The 27,207-nt window shown below is 42.2% G+C and overlaps 1 protein-coding gene across 2 annotated transcripts; it reads left to right on the top strand.

The window, feature by feature from the left end:
* Positions 1-342: 342 nt before the first annotated feature.
* Positions 343-25,806, top strand: LOC118358837 (uridine-cytidine kinase 2-A). Of its 2 annotated transcripts, XM_035736772.2 has the most exons (8): positions 343-597; positions 668-1,027; positions 16,579-16,738; positions 17,333-17,429; positions 17,643-17,785; positions 18,001-18,098; positions 24,797-24,845; positions 25,336-25,806. In XM_035736772.2, the coding sequence occupies exons 2-8, from the start codon at positions 854-856 to the stop codon at positions 25,470-25,472; spliced, it is 858 nt and encodes a 285-aa protein (XP_035592665.1). In that variant the 5' UTR covers positions 343-597; positions 668-853; the 3' UTR covers positions 25,473-25,806. The 2 variants fall into 2 exon arrangements, with proteins under 2 accessions (XP_035592665.1, XP_035592666.1); XM_035736773.2 differs by lacking the exons at positions 343-597; positions 668-1,027 and adding an exon at positions 12,273-12,562.
* Positions 25,807-27,207: the final 1,401 nt, after the last annotated feature.

The raw sequence follows: 27,207 nt of genomic DNA, 5'->3' as shown, positions 1-27,207 counted from the left end.
TGAACTGTCATCCAACTCGAGCCTCTTTCTTAGAGCTCCGATTTTCCAACCTGAAGATCACTGATTTGAACTCGGAAAAACGAGGTCAAATCATGACGTCAGTGACCTTCAGGACGGAGAGTTGGAGCTCTCGAAAGAGGCCAGAGTTCCCGACTTGGATTTCCGAGTTGTATGACCATTAAAACGATTTTACCAATTGGAATTATTTTTTCCCCCGTTTTTCGAGTTCCCAGTTGATTTGAATGCGGCATAAAGAATGATCGTAGACTGTCCACAGATAGGGCTCATTTGTCTCCGCTGTGCAAGGAACAGGAAGTGGTCATGGGTAGACGGGATCCAACTTTTGTCTTTGCTAGAAGGGATCCAATATGTGTCCAAATAACTTCAAATTTGACTTTTCGTTTTACGCTTCGAACACACCGACTGTGTTTTGCGTTTTGATACACCAGAAGTACATTCATTTCCAATGGAACCTGCGTTGGCCTTGCAGCATGGATTTATCGAACGTATGCATCAAATTGTATGCGTGGATTTACTTGACAGAAAGCAGCAAAATGTGAATGTTGAATTTTTGATGCACACATCCAGTAAACAAATGTGGGATAACATAATAAAAACAGTTTGACTGTATAATTTATTTAAATGTTTTATTAATTTATTTGCCAAGTATATAATTTATTCGATGACATCCACAAATTAATTATGAGAGCCTATAATATAATTTCCCTCCAAAATGCAGTTTTGGAGCGAAATGCAATAATAAATAGTCAACAGTGAGACCAACGTTGAGGAAGTTGGTCTTGATCGCGCCTGTTGGGCCGTGACCAGCCCCGCCGAAAGCAGAGGTCTAGAGATGGTTAAAGTCCCGAAAGCAGCCGGGGGAGTTCCACGGTCTCATTCAAGACCTTCGACTGGAGAGGAATTCCGACATTACTTTCGTCTGGACCGAAGCCAGTTCGATCACCTGCTCCAGATGGTTGGAGCCAGGATCGCCCGGGAGTCCATCAGCCCTGACGATTTGTCTCCGGTAAGCTAAATTCAAGTACATTTTTAAAGCATTCGATACCATAATCGATTGATATTTGATACATAGTTTTTATGTGCAACCTAGCTAGCTAAAGGCCTCTCCAGTTAATAGTCCCTATTTGACGTCAGATATCCGTTCACAGAATGTTCATTAGGACACTAACTTTTCCCAAAGTTGGTTTATAAATCCTTTTTTAATTATGCAATGTTACCCAATTAAAATAAAAGTTGAGGTGCCTTCTGCCCCGATGAAGGTAGACTAGTCTTCTCCAGGACCCGTTGTTGTTCAAGACAGTTACAGTCATTCATTACATTCTTATTGGACTCACATACACTCTTAGAGAAAAAGGTTCCAAAAGTGTCCTTCTGCTTTTTCCATAGGATAACCCTTTATAGTTCCAGGTAGAACCCTTTGGGGAAAAGGTTATACATGGAACCCAATAGGGTTCTACTTGGAACCCAAAAGGGTACAACCTGGAACCTAAAAGGGTTCTCCTATGGGGACAGCCTGAGAACCCTTTTTAAGTAGACAGTACCATTCTTTCTAAGAGTAGAGTTCCCTGTGCTACAGTTTATTGATATAGTCGTAGACTGAATTGTACTGTTTCATGGAATTGTTAATGATGGTTGATGAGTATTACAATATAATTAGTAGAGCAGTAATGAGTAATGAGGTAGCTATATGACGAGATATAATTAAAAAATATATATATATTTCACCTTTTATTTAACCAGGTTGGCAAGTTGAGGACAAGTTCTCATTTACAATTGCGACCTGGCCAAGATAAAGCAAAGCAGTTCGACACATACAACGACACAGAGTTACGCATGGAGTAAAAACAAACATACAGTCAATAATACAGTAGAAACAAGTCTATATACGATGTGAGCAAATGAGGTGAGATAAGGGAGGTAAATGGATATAATATGTGGGTGGAATTCAAGTTACACACAATATTGATCATTATATTTTAGATTCTTGTCGACAGGGTACTCTTACAGTACCAGTGGGATTCAGCTTCCGAGTTGAACGGTCCACGGTGGCACAAGCCATTTGGGACTGTCTGGTTGGTGAATACATGCCTGTCCCCAAGGAGGAAGACTGGAGGGCCATCGCTGCTGTCTTGGCTCCATTGACGGGAAACATGTAGTAATCCTGGCTCCACTGTGCTCGGGTTCGCAGTTCTACAACTACAAGGGTACATATTCAGTTGTACTCTTGGCTGTTGTAGATGCAATCTACTATTTCCGTGTTGTCGATGTTGGTGCTTACGGCAAGGGAAGTGATGGCGGGACCCTCCGGGACTCTGCCTTCAGCCAGGCACTTCAGGATGGCACCCTGGAGATTCCACCACCTGCATCACTCCCTGGGGCTGAAGACCTGGGACCTGTTCCCCACGTCTTCGTCGATGACGAGGCCTTCCCTTCGAGACCCAACCTCATGAGGCCCTACACTGTACGCCAGCTGCCATTGCCAAAGCCTGTAAGGATCTTTAACAAACTACTGTCCGGGGCAAGGTTAGTTGTTGAATGCGCCTTTGGGATTCTGGCAGCCCGGTGGAGAATGTATCGGAGAGTGCTTGGTCTCAGCCTCTCAAATGTCAATGCCTGCGTGAAGGCCACATGTGTTGTCTACAACTACCTGCGGAGGTAATTTCAGGAGCCGTTTGGGATGGAGATGGGAACGCCAAATGGTCACCTACCCGATGTCTAACAACGCCCGTAGACAGGAACTCCAGGTGAGGGAGAAGCTGACCACCTACTTCTCATCGCCAGAAGGTGAAGTCCATTGGCAGTATGCCGTGGAGTGAAACTGCTCTTTTAAGAGCCCCCTAACACAAAGATTATTTTAAGAACCATCCACCATTGTCCATAAAATTGCATTTTACATTGGGGTTGGAATGCAATCATGGTTACATTGTGACACCGTGGAGCCGGTGCGAGATATTGGTTGGAATACATACCTCAATGCAGGGATGGGATATGCCACTATACTCCAAATTTGATGGTGTCTTAATGTAACCATGATTGCATTCCGACCCCAGTGCAGCTCAGTGTAAACAAGCGTACCGGTAGAGTTGGTATCTTCTGGCAAGGCCAGTGGTTTCCATCTGTGGTGAAGTTTTCCCTAAATCCAGCTCCAGAGCCAGCCATAGATCAAGCTGGCTAATCTTTGGAATATGGTGTAGTAAAAAAAAAAATAGCAACAACAGATAACTAACCAGATAGTTAGCCAGATAACTAGCCAGATAACTAGCCAGATAAGGTTAGCCAGATAACTAGCCAGATAAGGTTAGCCAGATAACTAGCCAGATAAGGTTAGACAGATAACTAGCCAGATAAGGTTAGCCAGATAACTAGCTAGATAAGGTTAGCCAGATAAGTTAGCCAGATAAGGTTAGCCAGATAAGACTATCCAGATAAGACTAGCCAGATAAGACTAGCCAGATAACTAGCCAGATAAGGTTAGATAAGACTAGCCAGATAAGACCAGCCAGATAAGGTTAGCCAGATAAGGTTAGCCAGATAAGGTTAGCCAGATAAGACTAGCCAGATAAGGTTAGCCAGATAAGATATCCAGATAAGACTAGCCAGATAACTAGCCAGATAAGGTTAGCTAGATAAGACTAGCCAGATGGCAGATAACTAGCTAGATAAGGTTAATGCTAGCTCGCTACAGTGATAGCTGTCAGTGCCCTACTTGACTCCATGTGGAGATTCCCACACTCAATTTGTGAATATGTATAACTAGCAGTGGAGGCTGCTGAGGGGAGGATGGCTCATAATAAAGACTGGAACCGAGCAAGTGGAATGGTATCAAACCATGTGCTTGATGTATTTGATACCATTCCACTAATTCCGCTCCAGTCATTACCACGAGCCCGTCTATACCAATTAAGATCCACAAACCTCCTGTGAAGTAACCTTCATCATTCTTCCGAAGTCATAAAAAGTCAGTCATAAACCATACCCTTACATTTTTGTTTGCATACATTTTGACGATATAGCTCATTTTTACTTCATGCTTGTGGTAACCTCGTTCTTCAGGAGGTGGAACCTAAACGTGCATTTCCTCTAGTACAGGAAAATACATCGAAATAGTGGTGGCATCTTACTCTGGTTATGGCTAGAAGGGATCCCCGATTTTGCCTAATTTAAGATGCACTATGCAGAAATCGCTAGAAGGGATCCCCGATTTTGCCTAATTTAAGATGCACTATGCAGAAATCACTAGAAGGGATCCCCGATTTTGCCTAATTTAAGATGCACTATGCAGAAATCGCTAGAAGGGATCCCCGATTTTGCCTAATTTAAGATGCACTATGCAGAAATCACTAATTTCCTGGTTGCTAAAATTCTAATAGTTTGCTTCATTTCAATTTATGTGACATAACAAGCATTGAGACTGTAAAGAATCATTGTACCATCTAAACCGTTGTGAAATATACTGTTGCGACCCGCACAGTGTTGTGTTAGGCTAGTAGGTGGTTGTGTTGTACTTACCAGTACCCAGTGTTCGCGGGGTCCGACATGCCAATCAACCTGCTATCTGCCAATCACGGGAATGCCTGGGATGTTCTGATGCCGGGCATCCTGGTGGTTGGCTGAGTGGCGTGGAGGGGGGTTGGGCAGGGGGATGGAGCATTGGAAGTTAAGACCAGGTTTAGCCTTTGTTCTCTCTCTCTTACGTCTGGGCTTCACAAGAGAAGGTCACGGTTGGTTTGTGGGGTATCTTTCGTTTATTTGGCGTGGGCTACGGCCAAACAGTAGCCTGTGTAAAGTTGGGTTAAGAAACCGTCAATTCGTAAACTCAACCCTCTGTCTGGAAAATTGTTCCTTTGTGATCTAGTCAGGTCATTACAATACTTTCAATAAACCCCAAATATTGTATTTTCAGCTGTTTGAAGCTGGTGTCCAAAACTGAAAGTAAAAGATGCAAAAATGAAACTTAAGACTGGGAAGCAAAGAAATAGTGCACATAACATATCTACTGCTTCTTAGACTTGCTTTCAACGAGAATTACAGATGTATAACTCAAAAGTCTATGTGAATTTACTCTGGTTGCTCAAAAAGTTACATATTGCAGATTTTAAGCCAAAAGTTGAAATGTTTTTGCATTTTAGCAAACCCAACCATTTGCTCAAGCCTAATTATTCTAACCTGCTCTGTAAATTCTCCTAACGCTTTGAACACACCTACTGCGTCATGCATCACTGCTGCATAACATTTTGCGTAACTAGGCAACTATACTGATGCAGGTATCTTTTGCAGATGGTCACATGCGGTTGGGACACATGGAGCAGAGAATAATTTTCTCAGTATCCTCAAAACCGTGTCTTTTTGACACAACTGCCGACCGCTACAGGGACATAAACACAACAAAATGCTGCTTGGAGACAAGTGTCCATGATAGTAGGATTGCCAGGTCAGTTTAGTAGTGAGCTTGTGCTAGATGTGGCTAGTTAGCTAGCTAGCTAACCTAGCCAATGAGGTGTGTGTGTGTGAAAGAAAGTCAAATAAATTATGCTAGTTACTACCCCTGATAACATTACCAAATAATCATGTTTGAAAGAGTGTGTATGTCAGATAAATAGAAATGATAGATACAACTACCACTGATAATTTGCTACTGAATAGCTGCAGGTTTATTTCTGCGCTTATACACTAACATAACCTCTTATCAAGCGAATCCACTCTGGAATCATCATAGAAAAGGTTGAAGTAGTGCGATGGCAGCAATTTAAAAGGGGGTCCGCCGCAGCACTACCCAGTGTACGGGACTAATCGGAAATTCTTACTCAGAATGTATCCTGCCGCGCGGACGGATACCATATTGGAGTGATCCAATATAGTGCTACATAACAAAGTGAATTCTGCCATCTTTATGCACGTTCGCCATTAGACAGGTTTTTGGATTTCTCCTTGACCAAGATGGCTACCATTTTCGCCCCAATATGTAGCTTTTTGGGGTTCATGACATAGCCCCTTTAGTAATTTAATAGGATCTCTATTCTGTGCAAGGCTAGCTAGCCGGTCATCTCAGATGTTTTGAGGGGGGTGCTTTGGGAAAATGGCGGAAGCGGATGTTCTGTTTCAGATTGCGTGTCAAGTGTAGATGAGAGGGAGAAGAATTGGATTACAGTGGCGATATTATTGTAAAAAGAGAAGTAAAGTGGTAGTGGAAACTAGTAAATCTTTGGATCGATCTTGTTTTTTTAGATGAAGGGTCTCCCTTCTCACGTGTATTTGGGTTATATGAGATTACCTGTGAGTGCCCAAACCCATGCAGTGTGATGAATGTAAATGATTTGGGCATGTGTCAAGTGTATGTAGGAGTATTATATGCCAGCTGAGCCTAAATGCTGCAATTGTGGTGGTGAACATGCACCCGCATTCCTTTCTTTATTTTTATTTGAGCTTTTACCCCTTTTTCTCCTCAATTTTGTGATATCCAATTGGTAGTTACAGTCTTGTCTGATCGCTGCAACTCCCCTACGGACTCGGGAGAGGCGAAGCTCGAAAGCCATGCATCCTCCAAAACACGACCCTGCCAAGCTGCACTGCTTCTTGACACACTGCTCGCTTAACCCGGAAGCCAGCCGCACCAATGTGTCGGAAGGGACACCGTCCAGCTGGCGACCAGTGTCAGCTTGCAGGCAGCCGGCCCAGCCCGCCACAAGGAGTTGCTAGAGCGCCATGGCACAAGGAAACCCCGGCAGACCAAACCCTCCCAGCCTGGGATCGAACACTGCAATGCAGTGCCTTAGAACGCTGCGCTACTCGGGAGACACACCCACATTTCTGAAGTGTCCTGTTAGGGTGAAGGAGACGGGAGGTGGCAAGAATAAGGGCTGTATAGAATTCCTCCTGTCCGGAGGAATTGAGAAGAGTGGAAGAAAGGCAGGAAGTTGAAGAAGTAATGATACTGTAGTAGGAGTAGCGATACAAGATGAAGTTTCATGTCAACAGGGATCCTGACATGTTGCATGTTAAGACTGTGGACTTTGTAGCGTTTATTCCTTTGGTTATCAACTGCACAGTGCAAACTGAGAGGAAATCTGAGAAAATAGTGTGGATCACTTGTCCAGTTGTTGACCAACATTGGTCACCGTTTTCAAAGTGTGTTGTCTGTCTTTCGTTACATGGTCATGGCTGTAAAGCAGTGTGCCCCAACTGGCGGTTTTATTTGGCCCCCTAATTTTTCTGAGAAAAAAAACAACAATGTGTATTTTTTTATTGTTGGACATAATAGACTAAAAACTCCAGAAAATCAGCTCCAAGTGATTTTAATATAAGACATTTGTTCCAACGTATTCCCACACATAATAGAGAGAGCTATGTGACCGTGTACAAATGTAAGCAAGGTTTGAAATGATTATGTTTTAGTCAAACATTATTGTGAGGACAGATGAGAAGCAAGTACAGGGAGTGAACATTTAATGAATAACGGACATGAAACGAAACACTGACTGCGTCTGGACAGGGGGAACAAAACAATATTAACGCTGACACAAGGATCAAACTGAGGATAAGACAGATTTAGAGTAGGCAATCAACAAAGTGAAGGAGTCCAGGTGACTCCAATGGAGAGCTAATGCGCGTAATGATGGAACCAGGTGTGCGTAATGAGGGCCCACCTGGTGCCCTCGAGCACCAGAGAGGGGGAGCGGGAGTAGGCGTGACAATTATATCTGTTTGGGCTTCTTGTAGTCAAATTGTTGTCTACAATTATTTGTAATTGTGTCTTCGCCCCAGACCATCCGCTCAAGAATAAATTGTCCTGCGGCTGAGTCTATATAGAACAAAAATATAAACTCAACATGCAACAATTTCAACGATTTTACTGAGTTACAGTTCATATAAGGAAATCAGTCAATTGAAATGAATTAATTTTGCCCAAATCTATGGATTTCACATGACTGGGCAGGGCCGCAGCCACGGGTGGTTTAAGTATCAAGTTTATGGACATGTTGCAGCAGTGTGTATGAGGCAGATGCCTAGATATGAGAAGTATGTGGAATGTGTTATATTGGTGGCGAAAGTTATGTGTGCTAGTTGTGGAGGTGCCCATGGGGCTGCAGATTGAAGGTGTCCGGTGAGAGAAAGGCAGACCGAGGTTGCCGGATTAGAGTAGTATAGAAAGTGTTGTATGCTGAAGCAGTGAAGAGTGGCAGAGGAAGGTGGGTACAGGGTGAGGGATCCTGAGAGGATTCCTGTGAGTAGGCAGAGACCAAGAGAGTGATGGGATGAATATGTGCTTCTGTAAGGTGGGCATTGTAGCATTTATAGCCACGGTTGTCAATTGATCTGCAGAAATGGATCGAAACTAACAGAAAATAGAGGTTGTAGTGCCAGAGAAGTACTTGGGATTGCAAGGATTTATAGCAAAACAGCTGCAGGGGGTGTTGAATGACAGTGTTATGTCCTCTCAGACCGTTGGTTAAATGGTGAAATGTGGTGTTAGTTTTTTTAGAGAGTGCTAATAGTTGTTAGTTTTGAATTATTGTTTGAAATAATTTAATGTAGGTAGGCTGTGAATGGCCTCACACACCAGTATAGTAGGTGGCGATGTATGCACCTAATCTGATCTCAATACATTTTTATGTTCACAAAACTAGAATCTGTTACCAAGACAGTGCACTACGTTTTATAGACTTGATGCTTTGCCAAAGTTTCCTAGGAGTGCAAGGTCGAATTTAATTTCTGCACACCCGCACTTCACAGATGAGGCGGTCCCTAATGGAAATATGCAAATAAAACATATGCACAAGACATACATTTCATTATTCAAATAATTGTAGCTGAGGCCGATTTTTGTTTTCCATCACTCGCAGCTGAAGATATTAACATTTTATATTCATACAATGTCTGCCATGTTTTTTGGATGAAGTGTTGCTGTCGCCACTACTTCCTGTGTGTTATATTCATACAATGTCTGCCATGTTTTTTGGATGAAGTGTTGCTGTCGCCACTACTTCCTGTGTGTTATATTCATACAATGTCTGCCATGTTTTTTGGATGAAGTGTTGCTGTCGCCACTACTTCCTGTGTGTTATATTCATACAATGTCTGCCATGTTTTTTGGATGAAGTGTTGCTGTCGCCACTACTTCCTGTGTGTTATATTCATACAATGTCTGCCATGTTTTTTGATGAAGTGTTGCTGTCGCCACTACTTCCTGTGTGTTATATTCATACAATGTCTGCCATGTTTTTTGGATGAAGTGTTGCTGTCGCCACTACTTCCTGTGTGTTATATTCATACAATGTCTGCCATGTTTTTTGGATGAAGTGTTGCTGTCGCCACTACTTCCTGTGTGCTTGTGCGCATGTGATGTTGGTCCATATAAACCAGATGTAACCCGGATATAGACGGTCCATGAATCGGCATATGTGAATGTTAGTAGATTACCTTGAAAACAATGGTCAGACATCTTGGACGCAGTCTCCAGTTTTTTATTATACCTCGGTGATGTCGACTGCATATTTCTTTACTTACCTATTGTTCACCTAATACCTTTTTTTTTGCACTATTGGTTAGAGCCTGTAAGTAAGAATTTCACTGTAAGGTCTACTACACCTGTTGTATTCGGCGCACGTGGCAAATAAACTTTGATTTGATTTGTATGACCAATGACACAGGGTTCCGGTCTAGAAGCATGGTTTCGACTGCTCCTACAGTTATGCTTCGGTACTCCAGTTTAACTGACACCTGGCCCAGAAAGACAATTTCCATACATGGCCACATAGAGAAGACAGATTTGAAACTTCATAATAAGACACTTTAGTCATTACCTTTGTGCACAAAACATCCATTGAATTAAGGCCAATTTGTTTTTCATCACTGACAGCTGAAGATATTAACATTTTAAATTCTTCCGCCATGTTTTTTTGGATGGCGTGATGAAGTCCTTAATGATTTTCTTAAATTGTATGTGGAGGCGTCACCAGCTGGAGCGCCCTTATGTATTATACTTTTTTTAAATTGTCTAATCAATTCAATCAATACATTTTTATTTAAAAAAAAAACACCACTAATTTCCAAAAAAAGGTAGATTTGTTCCGTATTTCATTCAGGCTCATGTCTGTTTTGCAGAGAGGATGAGGTGAAGCGAGAGGTTTCACTCGCCAAAATGTGTTCAAAATAAGCCCAATGCGTTTCTTTTAGCTAATTTTGGACCTAAAGTTTTCGCCTGCCTTCCCGCCTGTCGGATAACGACTCCCATTGTCAGGGCGGAGAAAATAGCATTTCGTCATTTTATACAGATCTCTGTTTACAGTCACGTTGCCTTTTTGAATAGATATATATATCATAAGGATGTGGTACTGGTGATGTTAAACACTTCCCCAATCGTTGAGATCTGATATTCCGCCAAGCGATACATAGGCCAATGTCCCAATCATTTGTAAAATCCTTTCGGTCTAAATTCCAGCTAAACTTTGGAGAGGACAGTTAAAAAAGCATGCTTCTATGGAAGATTTACAAAAGTAAATAAATAGCTGTATTAGACTGAAAAAAATATATAATGTGATTAAACTGAAAAGATAGGGTGGATTTCGTCAAACTTGTGAGGCTCTCCATGCTCATTCAATGCTAATTTAACATGTTTGCTGCTACTTCACTCAGGCTGGTTTTCAAAGACTGCCTTCCTAACTGTTTTACATTCCCTGAGACCAACCAGAACTGTTTCCTTGGACTAGTATTACTCCCATATTTCCTACATGACCACATTTTTCGCAGGGCAAAGGAGTAGCCTGTAGGCGCGCTTCCATTAGCTTGTTCAGTGCAGTTTTTCTGTGTCTGGGATGGGGGGTGCTTCCCCAAAAAAAATATTTAATGTAGGCTACACTGTCCAGTGAAAGTCCCGCAAAATCATCCCGTTGTCCTGCATTTGGGTATTTCGACTGCAGTCGACTGGAAATGTTTGCTGTTGCTCCTCACCAACTGCAACTCGGAGTCGGAGCAAGTCGGAGCCAAAGCATTGTGGGAGACAACCTTATTCTGTTTTCTTGGAAGCAAAAGGCACTACATGCTCATAAATGTTTGATGTGGCCACCTGTCAGTGGTTATTATCAATGCATGTTAACTGTTTTGGGTGGATGACTATTTACAGCTTAAATACATGTTTATCCTTACATCCTTATCTAATTACATAGATAATTACACGTGATCCACATTTCTAACATAAATACATGACATATCCTACTTTTGACAATATACAATGTATCTAATGTATTTATCTAGATGTTACTGTAATGTTGTATCCCATGCTATAGTCTACAATTTGTCTTGTCTGTAATATTGCTGTCACAAAACAAATTCAAATTTGTTGGTTGTCTATTAAGTGTGAATTAAACTGAGTATTTATTGTAGGCACATGGATTATTGCCGGGGATTTCTATGCTAGCTAACTATAATCTATACACATTTGGGCTAGCTAACATTTGCTAGCAAGCTAACCAGTACATTTAACAGAAAGGGTCTAGCTATATGGTAACATTTAGCTAACCAGAATTACCATAGCTGTATTATTTTCATGTGGTAGTTAGCCACGTTTTGGTTAGTTAGTTAGTTAGCTGCCACAGCATCAATGACTATAGCTAGCTATAGCCTATAGTTATATTCTAGGGAAGCAATAGCTATTTCTGCTAAATGTATTAGCTAGCCAATTTATACATGTGTTGTGTCATCCAATAACTTATTATCAACTCAAAACTTTAGCTAGCTCGTATTGGCTGATTGAACTGCAGCCACAACATCAGATTGATTGGGAATTCACTGACTGGCTATAGCTAGCTAACTAGCCAGATCTCATTATCTGCATATGAGGGATCGTTGTTGACATGCATGTATTTTCCCCAGATGTACAAGTGTCTTCTCACATCGTGTCAGTATAATTTGTTTAATTTCTGATCCAGAAAAGGGCTCACAAAAGCCATGTCTGTAGCTTGTGTTGCTTGCAGTAAGGGCATTGTTTCTTTTTGCCTAATAATGATGTCTTCATTGCATTTTATGCCCAGAAAATGACATCTTCACCAAAAACTAGAAATGAAAAGTTTTGTGATACACAAAAATGCTGTTGAGGACTTTTTAATGAAGCCTGCATGAGCATTGTTATTAAGTGTTAAGGTATTTATGGAGCCCTTTGCCTGTCACCTTTTAAGATCCGGGAGTGCATCTTTAACTGAGCTGATATAAATGTAGGCCACAACATTTCCAGAAATCTGATATATGGGCCTAGAGTCTGATAACTGAATTGCAATAACACATAACCTGATGTGAAGGTTCTACATTTCAAGTAGCTTACAAAAGAACGGATTGATATCCAGGCTTAGTCATAGCATCAAAGCAAACGCACAACTGAAGAGAGGGGAGGAGCGCAATTGGGGCAAAAACCACCTCCGTGCTTCTGTATGCGTTTATAGCAAGCATGGCAGGCGACAGCGAGACAAGGGTGGACAGTCAAGCCGAACACGAGAATGCTATTCGGCAACCTTTCCTCATCGGGGTAGCCGGAGGGACTGCCAGCGGCAAGGTTGGCATTGTGATTTTTAATGAATTAGAAATGTCATGTTTTTATTTGAAACACTAAATTGTCAACGTGGTTGAAAGATGAGAACTCATTGACCGCGTGGCTCCTGTCATGACAGACCAATGAATTAATTTGTTCCATTAAAGCTAGTTTGTTTTTTAATAATTTCTGGAAAAACATTGACATTTTTAAAGCGTGTATAGGAATGGGCCCTGTTTGGCAATAATTTAACCCACTTATGTGGCTGTAGAGAACTGACCTTAATCCAACTTGCATTCATGTCTTTGTCTATAACATCTATAGCCCTATCAATTCGTGTACAAATAATTAAATATTAATACAAACCTATATGAAACAAGGATTTGAGAGGAATCTACTCCTGTGGTTTATTCAATTCAAAAAGGGCATTTATGACAACCGACAGAACCGAAAAGCAATACTTTGCTTAGCCAACTAAACTCAGCGATTTACGATGGAGTTGAGCGGCGACTAGTGTGTGCGGACTGGAGCTAAAACAGCATATACCATTTTAGTTTATCACAAAACTACTGATTTCAGAACGGGTGCTGAAATCGGTAGTTTTCTTATTCATAAAAAAGGGACCTCGAGCTCCAGTCCGCCCACTGTTAATATTCACTTTCTAATGCGTCGACAGGACCAGCTGATTACACCTGGCAAGCAGTGAAAACTGCCTCTGCGCATAATTCGCCGCACAGGAAAATAAATAAAATGTATAAACCCAGAGGCGCAACATCGCGAGACTTCCGGGTACACTTGCCAAACAGACTTGGTCAGGGTTTGGGGTTTGAAAAGGCAATGAGAGAAGTAAAAAAAAAAAAATCTTAGTTCGTTTTCTAGAAATCAAAAGGCACGAAGTAGATTCGAGGTAATGTCTTTATCTGAACATGTTATTACTCCAAAGGGACAAACTGAACATTTTCATTTTTGTCAAACAGCTTCGGTCCGGAGTGTCTTGAGTTGACGGCTTGCACATGCGCGATACGACGTGTTACTACGCATGCGTTTAGCTATCCAGTGTCGCCATGACATCGCCTTCAGTGTAAACTGGAGTTTCGATTGGAAAAGCAGTTTTAGCCCATCTTCATACTGTAGCCTACTGTCTTGCCTAATATGTGTCACATCTTACCTCATAACGTGTAAGGAGGTGAGCCTCAGTCTACGTCAATGTGTTGCCGCTTTTTCCATGTATGCTACTGTTCATCATGGTACAGTAAATAATACGTGTTCTCTCCAGAATCAAGAATTCAACCATGCCAAAGTCATATTGTGAATAATACAGACATCACTTTATAATCTAGCACACTTATATCCACAATTGTCTGTCTGGTTAGGTAGTCTAAACATATGGCCTTTCAAATGCACCTCCCCCACCCCTCTGAAGAAAGTGACTGTTATCTCTTGTTTTTCTGTTTTTCACTGTCTACCTGAGATAGTCCTAAACAGTCCCCTGAAATGGCTGATGGCCTTGCAGCTATGTCCTCTGCTGTATTGTGTAGTCTGCTGTCTCAAAGTTTTGAATGAGTATCCCTCTATCTTTTTTGAAGGTTTCATACGTTATTTTTTAAAATCATGTTTTGAATAGTATTTAATAAGAAAAGGGAGGATTTATTATGGTCAAACCCATTTCTTGGGTCATATTGTGGAACTGTATACACTATAGGCCTACTGAGCTGGAGAGAGCTTCATTTACATTATGTATTGCAATACCATATATAGCAATTCGATTCTGTAATTTTATTGTGATTTGATGTTCCAAACATATTGCTCACCATATGTCTACTGCAGAGTGACGAGAGAAATAAAAGTTCTGAAAACAAATGGGCTCCCTATTTTAAAAAATAAAATAAGATGGAGTATAAGCTATGAAGGAAAAATACTAGAGCACAGTAAACCAGCGCAAAAATAATATTGCAATATGGTCAAAATGATACTTTTTGTCATCCAAAATAATAATCCCCCATCACTAGTAGGCATACTGTCAGTCGGGCACAATTTTACTGTTCCTTCCAAGCGGCGTTTATTTTACCTTCAGCTGTGTTTTGTCATAACAGCTAGTGCGCTAACCATGCAGAAGAAAAAAATGTCCTGATTTTTCTCCCCTAAAAACGTTTTTCTATACCCACTGTAACTGATCATGACATAGCTTTTCAATTGTCTTTATGTACCTCTGACGTAGGATTGCTGGGTAAACTGCAGTTGAGCTTTTTTGGACACAATAGAATTTTTAACTGGGGCAGGGGAATGTTTAGTCAGCGTTGGCAATAGAAGAGGCAGACTTTGAATGTATGTCTGACTGACCCAAGCTTGGGTAAGAGACCTGGCCTGGTCTTTTGTAACCAAGAGCAGTTTCGGCAATCACTGTTTTAATTAAGGGCTTGGAAGAAATGTGAAACGACAAAGGGGTCTGGTATTGGGAGAGTTCGAGCTCTCAGAAACCTCACAAGCACTAACCTGACAATCATCTTGCTAACATTTGTTTGCTTTGTCATTTTTTGTAGATTATTTTGTAGAAGGTTTTGAAAGAAAATAAATGCAGATAAGAAGTTGAGTAATTCACATCCTCTATGAAAGGCTGTTCTAGAGCATGAATTGTGGTCCACTTGACGTTCCTTTGCGTGTAATATTTCTTGGTATCATACCCCACAACAAACGAAAGCGAGAAACTACCAGTAGAGCCACCTGTTTATCCGACAGTGTTTTTTTTTTTTCTTCTTCTGACAAACTTTTCTGGGAAGTCTGGAGAGACAATGCCGTTTCAGTTTAGGCTGTGTATGAAGTCTGTAGGGCCCAGGCCCAACTTGCGGATTATTAGTTAAATGGATTGAGTGTGACCCGGACTGGTGACTAAGTACAGTGAGTCTCATCACATAACATTGTGGCTGCATGAAGATCTTGTAATGCCCCTTTGTCATCCTTGAACTATTCCCTCTGACTGTAGACTCATTTATAAACGTGGATCGACTCCAGACAAATGTGTTCTGCTTCATCGTCTTGTATTATCTTTGCCCTGCCTGAGCACTTTTCAAGGAGACACTAATGCATTTTTCACCGGTTGCTAGCATGCATTTTCCTCTTCTGCTGCAATACATTTTCCCTTCTCTAACAGCAAGTTCAACTTGACCCTAATGTCTGTTGCCAGTCATCTCTTATTCTGTCCTCTATTAGGCCTGGAGCAAGCAGTTAGATTATCATGGCTGGTGACACGTGTAGGTGCAGTGGTCTAAGAATAGCACCTCGATATTGACTGACCGACATCCTGTCTACTGTGGTGTGGCCTCAGACTTGGTCAGTAGCAGCCTTGCTGTTCTCAATGACACAAGTCTGGTTCGGACTTCATGTGGTAAATAATGTTACAAGACTTCATGTGTTGAACTATTTTTTTTATATTTTTTTAAGTTCCATCCAACAGTGTTGTCATAATGTGAGATCCTCATTACTGATCTTATTATCCTATTTGCTGTAGGTCCATTCTCCTCTTCCTTGAATTGGCCCAATGAACCATAGCGACATGTCTTTTGGGCTGTACTGCGAGATCAGTAGGGATGGGGTAGTGCCCTTTTGGAGTTACTAATATTAGTTTATTTTCCAATGTAAAAAAAACGCTGTCACTTCCTCCTTGTTCGTTTAGGAAGTGCAGAGGTTAGCCACGTGTGACGTAGTCGACTAGAAGCCAGCAAGGTGACCACACCCAGGGGCCCTAAGTCATAGAGAGGCCCTATGAGTAAGTGAGGATTCTAGTTGTAAAATAGGTCAGAGAGTATTGCAAACATCTAAGAACATTTTTAAATGAGAGCTATTGCACATTGCTGCAGATTTGGCTTCTTCTGTACTGTCTGTACGTCTATGTAATAGTCTGGTACCAATATATTCAGTATCTCCATAGATCAGTGAACACAACTCCACTCTTACATCTTTATGGGTCACAATTTACTTCAGATAGTGTTATCTATCTGACTGACTTAACTGTCATTCTCGCTCCTCCCTCTGCCCATGGCCAGTCGTCTGTCTGCGGTAAGATCATGGAGCTGCTTGGCCAGAACAAGATTGACCATCACCAGCGCCAGGTGGCCATTCTCAGCCAAGACAGCTTCTACAGGGTCCTCACACCGGACCAGAAGGCCAAGGCACTGAAGGGACAGTTCAACTTCGACCACCCAGGTATTTATCTAATCTATATATTTATCTGGATACTGTGTCAATCGCTAAATCGTAGTCGTATGGTATATGTTAACAACTGGCAAATGTAGCTTTATCCCTTGCTTGCTTTCCAGTGTAAAAAAATGTACGAATAGTTTCTTACATCCCTTTGCTCTCTCATTGAAGATAAATAGTTGCGTTGTTGAGTTTATACTCAAAGGATACTTCTGTTGGGCTTTTCCCCCTAGTTCTTAGAAATATAATTACCATAATGGAGAGAACTGGAGAGAACTAAAGCCTTCTACATGTCCTGCCTTGGGGCCAATGACTGCTGTATTGAAAATCTGTCTCATTCAGAGTACATACTTAGCAGCGGTACCTCTGGTAGATTGTAGTATGGTAGCAGAGTAGTCGGTCTCAGACAGTGTGGTAGATAATGTTTGGGCCCTGGTCAAAAGTAGTTCACTAAATAGGTTTCATATCAGCACAGATTCTATCCCCATGACAACTTGCCACCTTGTGGGATTAGATCTAGATCCTATGGCCTGGCACAGTGGCACCAGCAGAAACATAGACATTGTTCTGAGTGCCTTTGCTCTCTCTCTCTCTTCTCAGATGCATTTGACAATGAGCTCATCGTCAAAACGTTGTGGGACATTTTGGAGGGCCAAACAGTGCAGATCCCAGTGTATGACTTTGTCACCCATTCCAGGTCAGTGGTTAGGACACTCACTCCACTCACTCACTCATCTCATCTCATACACATTGTCCTCTCTCTGGTGTTTGTGTGTGTGTCAGGAAGGAAGAGGCAGTGACGGTGTACCCAGCAGACGTGGTGCTGTTCGAGGGCATCCTGATGTTCTACTCCCACTGACTCATCTCATCTCATACACATTGTCCTCTCTCTGGTGTGTGTGTGTGTCAGGAAGGAAGAGGCGGTGACGGTGTACCCAGCAGATGTGGTGCTGTTCGAGGGCATCCTGATGTTCTACTCCCAGGAGATCAGGGACCTGTTCCAGATGAAGCTGTTTGTGGACACAGACGCAGACACACGGCTCTCACGCAGGGGTGAAACCTTAGACATATATTATATTATTCTATTCACTATTTCATTGGATGAAACACATCATACCTGTGAGTTGTACAAAAATACCAGGGGGCTTCCAATACAGGGCCTGGAGGGCATGAATGGGAACCGGATGTAGAAGTCTATTAGTTTTGTAAGAATCTCTTCTGTGAAATCATACTGAAAGCTCCACTCCTGTTCTGTGTTCCCTCCCCAGTGCTCCGAGACATCAGCGAGCGAGGAAGGGACCTGGAGCAGGTGCTAACGCAATACATAACCTTTGTTAAGCCCGCCTTCGAAGAGTTCTGTCTGCCAGTGAGTACCTAGCTATGATACTGCCACAACACGTATTCTAAGAGCCTTGGATCAATCAAATGATATAAATAGCTAGGTTTCCATCCACTTGTCGACAGATTTTCATGCGAATATTCTCAAATCTGCGTTTTCCTGCAAGATATGTTTCCATTAACCTGTCTAGGATTGGCGGAACCCCTCGCCAACAGCCAATGAAATTGCAGGGCGCCAAATACAAATCTCATAAATCAAATTTCTCAAACATAGAAGTATTAGGCACCATTTTAAAGATAAAATTCTCGTTAATCCAGCCACAGTGTCTGAGTCCAAAAATACTTTACAGCGAAAGCTCCACAAACGATTGTTAGGTCACCACCAAGCCACAGAGAAACCCAGCCATTTTTCCAGCCAAAGAGAGGAGTCACAAAAAGCACAGAGATAAAAATGAATCACTAACCTTTGATCTTCATCAGATGACACTTATAGGACTTCATGTTACACAATACATGTATGTTTTGTTCAATAAAGTGCTTTATATAAATATGCAATCTCATTTTACATTGGCACGTTACGTTCAGTAGTTCTAAAACATGCAGTGATTGTGCAGAGAGCCACATGAATTCACAGAAATACTCATTATAAATGTTGATGAAAATTCTAGTGTTATGCATGGAACTTTTTAGATGCGCTTCTCCTTAATGCAACCGCTGTGTCAGAAAAAGCATAATCTGAGAACGGCGTTCAGAGCCCAAACCAGCCAGAGAAATATCAGCCATGTTGGGTAGTCAAAATTATTCATAAATAGCATTATAAATATTCATTTACCTTTGATGATCTTCATCAGAATGCACTGCCAGGAATCGCAGTTCCACAATAAATGCTTGTTTTGTTCGATAATGTCCATCATTTATGTCCAATAGCTTCTTTTGTTAGGGCGTTTGGTAAACAAATCCAAAAGAGCGATTTGGTCCAGTCGGACGAAACGTTCAAAAGGTTATATTACAGGTCGAAGATTCTATACTTAGTTTGACAAGTTGCTATCTTTAGGGTGTTTTTATCATAAAAGTTAAATAATGTTCCAACCGGAGAATTCCATTGTCTGTAGAAAAGCCATGGAACGAGAGCTAACTCTCTCGTGACCGCGCGTCATGAGGCTGTGACACTGCCAGATAACTGACTCAAAGAGCTCTCATTCAGTCCCACCTCACAGTAGAAGCCTCATTCAAGTTTCTAAAGACAGTTGACATCTAGTAGAAGCCTTAGGAAGTGCATCTTGACCCATATCCTACTGTGTATTCGATAGGGCTGAGTTCAAAAACTACACACCTCAGATTTCCCACTTCCTGTCTGGATTTTTTCTCGGGTTTTTGCCTGCCATATGAGTTCTGTTACACTCAAACATCATTCAAACAGTTTTAGAAACTTCAATGTTTTCTATCCAAATCTACTAATAATATGCATATTTTAGCTTCTGGGCCTGAGTAGCAGGCAGTTCACTCTGGGCATGCTATTCATCCAAAAGTGAAAATACTGCCCCCTATCCCAAAGAAGTTAAATTGACTTGTTGTGGATAAAAGGCTGTGCGTGATGTAGTGCACATAAAAATTACTTTTCAACTCTACTGATGGTTTTGTCGCTACAAAGGTTATTTAGCGAATATACCCACTGGTCTTGGCACATGCGCTTTAGCCAACAGCTCTCAGATACAGTGCAGGTATTACCTACATGAGATTATTATGGATAAAAAAAAAACGGCAGCCAAGACTCGATCATGTCAGCAGAATAAGACGCTCGATATGTATTGGAAAGAAGCATCAAGCTGCATTTTCACCACCCTGTGAAGTTCATCGTAGCTTATTTAATTTGTAGCCTAATAAACTGCATGCTTTCCTGAGTCATAGTGGGAGGACCACACAGCATATCACTGCGTGACTCCAAGTTTATCATGTAAAATATCATGGTTATTATATCAATGTTTGCCCATAGTTTCCATCATTTCTCACAATACATTTTACAGACATGAAAATATCCCACCTTGTAAAGCGTATTTTGTTGACAGTTGGAAAGTTTAGACATTTTGTTGTTTCCATCTGGCCTGTAGTGACGATTTTTTTTCTGACATGTACTATACTCACATAACCAGGTTCCCAGCCAACCTTTTTATTGTCAGTCGTCTCTGACCTCCTCTTAAATGGTATTGAACACCCTGGCCCTGATTTCTTTAAAAAAATATATATATTTCACTATTCTTTAACCAGGTAGGCCGGTTGAGAACAAGTTCTCATTTACAATTGCGACCTGGCCAAGATGAAGCAAAGCAGTGTGACAAAAACAACAGATACACATGGGATAACAAACGTACAGTCAACAACACAATAGAAAAATCTGTATAAAGTGTGCGCAAATGAAGTAAGGAGGTAAGGCACTAAATAGGCCATAGTGGCGAAGTAGTTACAATTTAGCAATTAACACTGGAGCGATATGTGCAGATGAGGATGTGCAAGTAGAAATACTGGTGTGCAGAAAAACAAAAACAAATAGGGAGTAGGTAGTTGGTTGGATGGGCTATTTACAGATGGGCTGTGTACAGATGGGCTATTTACAGATGGTCTGTGTACAGCTTCAGCGATCGGTAAGCTGCTCTAACAACTGACGTTTAAAATTAGTGAGGGAGATATGTCTCCAACTTCAGTGATTTAAAAAATAAAATAAAAAATCGTCCCAGGCATTGGCAGCAAAGAACTGGAAGTAAAGGTGGCCAAAGGAGGTGTTGGTTTTGGGGATGACCAGTAAAATATACTTGCTGGAGCGCGTGCTACGGGTGGGTGTTGCTATGGAGACCAGTGAGCTGAGATGGTGGAGCTTTACCTCGCAAAGACTTATAGATGACCTGGAGCCAGTGGGTAGCGAGGGATGCGAATATGTAGCGAGGACCAGCCAACGAGAGCATACAGGTCGCAGTGGTGTGTAGTATATGAGGCTTTGGTGACAAAACGGATTGCACTGTGATAGACTGCATCCAATTTGCTGAGTAGAGTGTTGGAGGTTATTTTGTAAATGACATCACTGAAGTCAAGGATCAGTAGGATGGTCAGTTTTACGAGGGTATGTTTGGCAGCATGAGTGAAGGAGGATTTGTTGCGATATAGGAAGCAGACTCTAGATTTAATTTTGGATTGGAGATGCTTAATGTGAGTCTGGACGGAGAGTTTACGGTCTAACCAGACACCTAGGTATTTGTAGTTGTCCACATATTCTAAGTCAGAACCGTCCAGAATAGTGATGCTAGTTGTGCGGGCAGCGATCGGTTGAAGCGCATGCATTTAGTTTTACTAGCATTTAAAACCGTTGGAGGCCACGGAAGGAGTGTTGTATGGCATTGAAGCTCGTTTGGAGGTTTGTTAACAGTGTCCAAAGAAGGGCCAGAAGTATATAGAATGGTGTCGTCTGCGTAGAGGTGGATCAGAGAATCACCCGCAGCAACCGCGACATCACTGATCTATACAGAGAAAAGAGTCGGCCTGAGAATTGAACCCTGTGGCACCCCCATAGAGACTGCCAGAGGTCCAGACAATAGGCCCTCAGATTTGACACACTGAACTCTGTCTGAGAAGTAGTTGGTGAACCAGGCGAGGCAGTCATTAGAAAAACCAAGGCTACTGAGTCTGCCGATAAGAATACGGTGATTGACAGAGTCGAAAGCCTTGGCCAGGTCAACGAATACAGCTGCACAGTACTGTCTTTTATCAATTGCGGTTATGATATCGTTTAGACCTTGAGTGTGGCTGAGGTGCACTCATGACCAGCTTGGAAACTGGATTGCATAGCGGCAATGGTACGGTGGGATTCGAAATGTTCAGTGATCCGTTTATTGACTTGGCTTTCAAAGACTTTAGAAAGGCAGGGCAGGATGGATATAGGTCTAACAGTTTGGGTCTAGAGTGTCTCCCCCTTTGAAGAAGGGGATGACCGCGGCCCCTTTCCAATCTTTAGGAATCTCAGACGATATGAAAGAGGTTGAACAGACTAGTAATAGGGGTTGCAACAATGGCGGCAGATAATTTTAGGAAGAGAGTGTCCAGATTGTCTCGCCCAGCTGATTTGAAGGAATCCAGATTTTGCAGGTCTATCAGAACATCAGCTGTCTGGATTTGGGTGAAGGAGAAGTGGGGGAGGCTTGGGCCAGTTGCTGTGGGGGGTGCAGAGCTGTTGGCCGGGGTTGGGGTAGCCAGGTGGAAAGCATGGCCAGCTGTAGAGAAATGCATATTGAAATGCTCAATTATCGTGGATTTATCGGTAGTGACGATGTTTCCTAGCCTCAGTGCAGTGGGCAGCTGGGAGGAGGTGCTCTTATTCTCCGTGGACTTTATTGTCCCAAAACTTTTTGGAATTAGTAATGCAGGATGCAAATTTCTGTTAGGAAAGCAAAGGCTAGCTTTTTCAAACTGACTGTGTATATTGGTTCCTGACTTCCCTGAAAAGTTGCATATCGCGGGGACTATTCGATGCTAGTGCAGTACGCCACAGGCTGTTTTTGTGCTGGTCAAGTCTGGAGTGAACCAAGAGCTATATCTGTTCTTAGTTCTGCATTTTTTGAAAGGGGCATGTTTATTTAAGATGGTGAGGAAAGCCCTTTTAAAGAAGAACCAGGCATCCTCTATTGATGGGATGAGGTCAATATCCTTCCAGGATACCCGGGCCAGGTCAATTAGAAAGGCCTGCTCGCAGAAGTGTTTTAGGGAGCGTTTGACAGTGATGAGGGGTGGTCATTTGACCGCTGACCCATAACGGACACAGGCAATGAGGCAGTGATCACTGAGATCCTGGTTGAAGACAGCAGAGGTGTGTTTTAGAGGGCAGGTTGGTCAGGATGATACCTACGAGTGTGCCCATGGTTACGGATTTGGGGTTGTACCTGGTAAATTCCTTGATAATTTGTGTGAGATTGAGGGCATCTGGCTTAGATTGTAAGACGGCCGGGGTGTTAAGCATATCCCAGTTCAATTCACTTAGGGTGTCCAGGGGACAGCTGGGGGGTCTATAACAAGCGGCAACAGTGAGGGACTTATTTCTGGAGAGGTATTTTTTTAAAGTAGAGGCTCTAACTGTTTGGGCATAGACCTGGATAGTGTGACAGAACACTGCAGGCTATCTCTGCAGTAGATTGCAACTCTTCCCCCTTTAGCAGTTCTTTCTTGACAGAAAATGTTGTAATTGGGGGTGAAAATTTCGGACTTTTTGGTGGCCTTCCTAAGCCAGGATTCAGTCATGGCTAGGACATCAGGGTTGGCGGAGTGTGCTAAAGCAGTGAATAAAGCAAACTTAGGGAGCAGGCTTCTGATGTTAACATGCATTAACCCAAGGCTTTTATGGTTACAGAAGTCAACAATTGAGAGTGCCTGGGGACAGGGCCTGGGTTAACCTCTACATCAATAGAGGAGGAGGATGAGGGTACTGCTAAAGGCTATAAGAACTGGTCGTCTAGTGCATTGGGAACAGCGAAAAAATGAGCTGATTTCTGGGCGTGGTAGGATAGATTCAGGGCATAATGTACAGACATGGGTATGGTAGGGTGCAAGTACAGTGGAGGTAAACCCAGGCATTGAGTGATTATGAGAGCGGTTGCATCTCTGGAGGCGCCAGTTAAGCTAGGTGTGGTCTCCGCATGTGGGGTGGGGTGGGGCAGTGGGGCAAAGGAGCTATCTGAGGCATGTTGAGCGGGACTAGGGGCTCCGCAGTAAAATAAAACAGTGATGGCTACCCTAAACAACAGTATACAAGGCATATTGACATTCAAGAGAGGCATAAAGCAATCACAGGTGTTGAGTGGGAGAGCTAGACAACGGGTGAGACAACAACAACAGGTAAATGGCGATGAATGGGCAGAGAGGGTCAGTTAGCTACACACAGGGCCTGAGTTCGAGGCTGGGGCCAACAGATAAACCAAATGAAGTACCATGTTAATGAACAGTCCGGCAGGAATCAGCTGTGTAGCCGAGTGGTCATAGGGTCCAATGAGCTGCAATAGATGAAACGGGGAGCCGTTCGGTAGTCGTTACTACGCTAGGCGAGCGGGAGACGCGGCGTTCAGGAAGCTAGCGGGCCGGGGCTAGCAGAAGGGTCTTCACCGACATCCACGACGCAATACGAATACGTCAGCAAACCAGTCGTGATGGATCGACGGGGCTCCGTGTCGACAAAGGGTTCAGGCCAATTGGCAAGCGTCATTGTAGTTGGTGTACTTTGTTTCCTAGCCGGGGAGATGGGCCTAGCTTGAAGCTAACTGGTGCTTGCTTCTGGACAAGGGCGTTAGCCACAATAACCACTCGGTAGCAGATAGCTAGCTGCGGTGATCCGGTGTAATGGTCCAGAGCTTGCAGCAAGAATCCGGTGATGTAGTGGAAAAAGCAGTCTGATATTCTCAGGGCTGATATCGCGCTGTGCAGACTGGCAGGTGTTGCGGTGTGCAGACTGGCAGGGCAAAAGCAGCTGGTGTCTGCGCTAAAGGTAAAGGCCGCTAGCAGTGGCTAACAATGACTAAATAGCGAGTAGCTAATCGGCTGTCTAGCCTCTGATGGAGATCCAGTTATAAGGTCTACAAAGAAAATGAATATTTACATGGGACAAAAAAACAAAACGCGTCTTACTGCTACGCCATCTTGGTTAAGATGTGATTCAGATCGTATTGCTAAACATGTTTATTTCTTCACCCTCTGTAGACCAAGAAGTGTGCTGACGTGATCATTCCTAGAGGAGCAGATAATCTTGGTGAGTTCCTGGCTGTTTGTTTCTCAAGATTGCTGCCTTATGTAAGCAAGCAGGCTGTTATGTGACAAACCTCACTGACTCATTCTTGGACACATCTCCCTATAGAGAGTCTGTCATTGACATCGTTAATCAGTCCAGTCTCTTACCCTGCGATGGTAAACTTACTCAAGGCGGATGTGAATGTGATGGCTGTTTTTGTTTATTCTACATGTCTTGAGATAGCTGTTGTGGTCTGTGATTGGTGAGACCTATACATGGGAAGCAGACTAGATGAGCTGTTTTGTCCTGGGAATGTTTCAGACTATCTCTGTTTTGGAATGGCAAGGTCAATTGTAGATTTTTCAAAAACAACATGTATTTGCAAAGAGTGGTGCTTTAAAAACTCTGGAACTGGTTCTGTTTTAAATTTGATCTGAATAAAAGAGGAATGGAACACCGTTACAGATTATCCTTCAATGTGCCCCCTCCTCTCTCTCTCTCTCCTTAACAGTTGCCATAAACCTTATAGTTCAGCACATCCAGGACATTCTGAACGGTGGTCTGACCAAACGCCTGAACGGCAGCCTTAACGGTTACGGAACTCCCCGGAAACGGCAGGTGTCAGAGTCCAGCAGTCGGCCCCACTAACTGCACCGGCCCTCTCTGAACACCAGGGAGCTGGGGATCGATGGAAGAGGGCTCATCTGTACATACCTACCACCTGTCTGCTACACTGTATTTAAATAACAAACAAAAAACAACAACTTAAAAAAAAAAAAAAAACTCTCTAGCAAGAATATGCAAGGCCTTCATTTGATTCGTTTTTTTTGACTGGATGATGAAATGTTTTGTAAGGGAGGAAGGAACTGTTTCAGTTCAAAGGTGAAGCAGTTATTTTATTTATGTATTTTTATTTGATATTCTGGCCCCTTTTTGAGCTTGCAGATGATAATAAATGAGGAGGAAGTTGGGTTGAGCTTGAGACCTTGCTGTGTGTGTTCAGTGGTCAGTGCATTTTGATTGGTCATGTTGTCTGTCTTTCTGTACTGTTGGTTTGGAATGGAAGGAAGGACGCGTGACAGATTTGATTTGTTACCGAGGGAACTCCAAGACACACACTACATGATCTTGGAAACTATCCAAGAACCGAGATGCGAAACTGAATGCAATTCACCTCTGTAGATTCCGATTTAGCAATTATTTGATTAACTGACGTAGATATACCTTAGAGCACTAATCATGTTTGACATGGTATAGGATACCACTTCTCGCGTTCCTTTACTCTGTTATCCCCCTTCATCCTTTGCCTCAGTGTTACAAGCCTACTCTTGAGCGAGTGAAAGGGAAAATGTTCACAGAGTATCTATCTGCCTTTTGCTCACCAATTCAATGGATCAAAGCAACTTAATCTCCATCTGAAAGAAGAAAAAAAAACGGAACTACTTGACTTCACAAATCAAAGCAGTGTTCTTAGTTTGTACATGGTGTAGTATTATTTACCCTCCCGATGTTGCACTTTTTCAATAATTTTTCAGTGTTTTCACAGTATTTGCTTGTCACCATGCATCTTGGAACAAACAACCGAAATGTCAGAACGTAACTGAGATTGATTTGTCTTTTTCAATCTTTACCTCGGCCGGTTTTGTGGTATGGTGGCTGACAACCCCACCAAATAAATCAACCGCGTTCTGTACTTGGCCGCATGGCCCCTCTGAAACCGTTACGTTGTAGTTTGTAATGCCCCCATGACAATATAATTCTTTCAGAGTTCCTACTTGTAACATTTTTTTATTTATTTTAAAGCTCTTGAATGATGATCACTAGAATGCCTCTGTCTGAACATCAGTGAAGTACATATTCTTTACATAATGTTCTATCATTGAAAGGGTTCATTTGAAAGCGGTGTTTTTAAGCCTACAAATATTGTAGGTTGTCTTGAACTGCAGGATTTGAGGTAAATTTGCACTTTTAAAAAAGATGGTGATTGTCCACATTAGTAACAATTGATTCAACAAGCATTAATATATTTAGTTGCTCTTTAGAACTAATTAACAGTTTATTTCATCAATGTACAACTCTGCTTTGTTTTTTTTCTACTATTTTGCACCACCAAAACATTTTCCTTTAGGAGTAGGCTCTCAGGTCATTCATATATTTTAATTCCACGTCAAATTGCCCACCATATATTGTTTCATTTATTAGTGATGTATTCAAGTCAATCAAAATATACTGCAATATTCCCAGACTGATATAGAAAGTGAGGTTATGGTCTTAACATTCACTCACTGAATTGTGCTAGTAGTGTTATACGAAAGGTTGTACTGTATTGCAATGGGTAGTCTACGGTTACAATATTGTTTTGCTTTCAGACATATAGATATTT

Source organism: Oncorhynchus keta, chromosome 26 (genome assembly GCF_023373465.1).
Source record: "Oncorhynchus keta strain PuntledgeMale-10-30-2019 chromosome 26, Oket_V2, whole genome shotgun sequence".
NCBI classification, from domain to species: Eukaryota; Metazoa; Chordata; class Actinopteri; order Salmoniformes; family Salmonidae; genus Oncorhynchus; species Oncorhynchus keta.
The sequence above is the reverse complement of the archived record's forward strand: the minus strand, read 5'-3'. Positions and strand labels throughout refer to the sequence as shown.

What these genes read in the sequence shown, in the direction of transcription:
- LOC118358837 (XM_035736772.2), top strand. Translation starts at nt 854, where the DNA reads ATGGTTAAAGTCCCGAAAGCAGCCGGGGGAGTTCCACGGTCTCATTCA. An exon ending in GACTTTGTCACCCATTCCAG is followed by an intron (nt 17,430 to 17,642) that starts GTCAGTGGTTAG and finishes TGTGTGTGTCAG; the next exon opens with GAAGGAAGAGGCGGTGACGG. An exon ending in TAGAGGAGCAGATAATCTTG is followed by an intron (nt 24,846 to 25,335) that starts GTGAGTTCCTGG and finishes TCTCCTTAACAG; the next exon opens with TTGCCATAAACCTTATAGTT.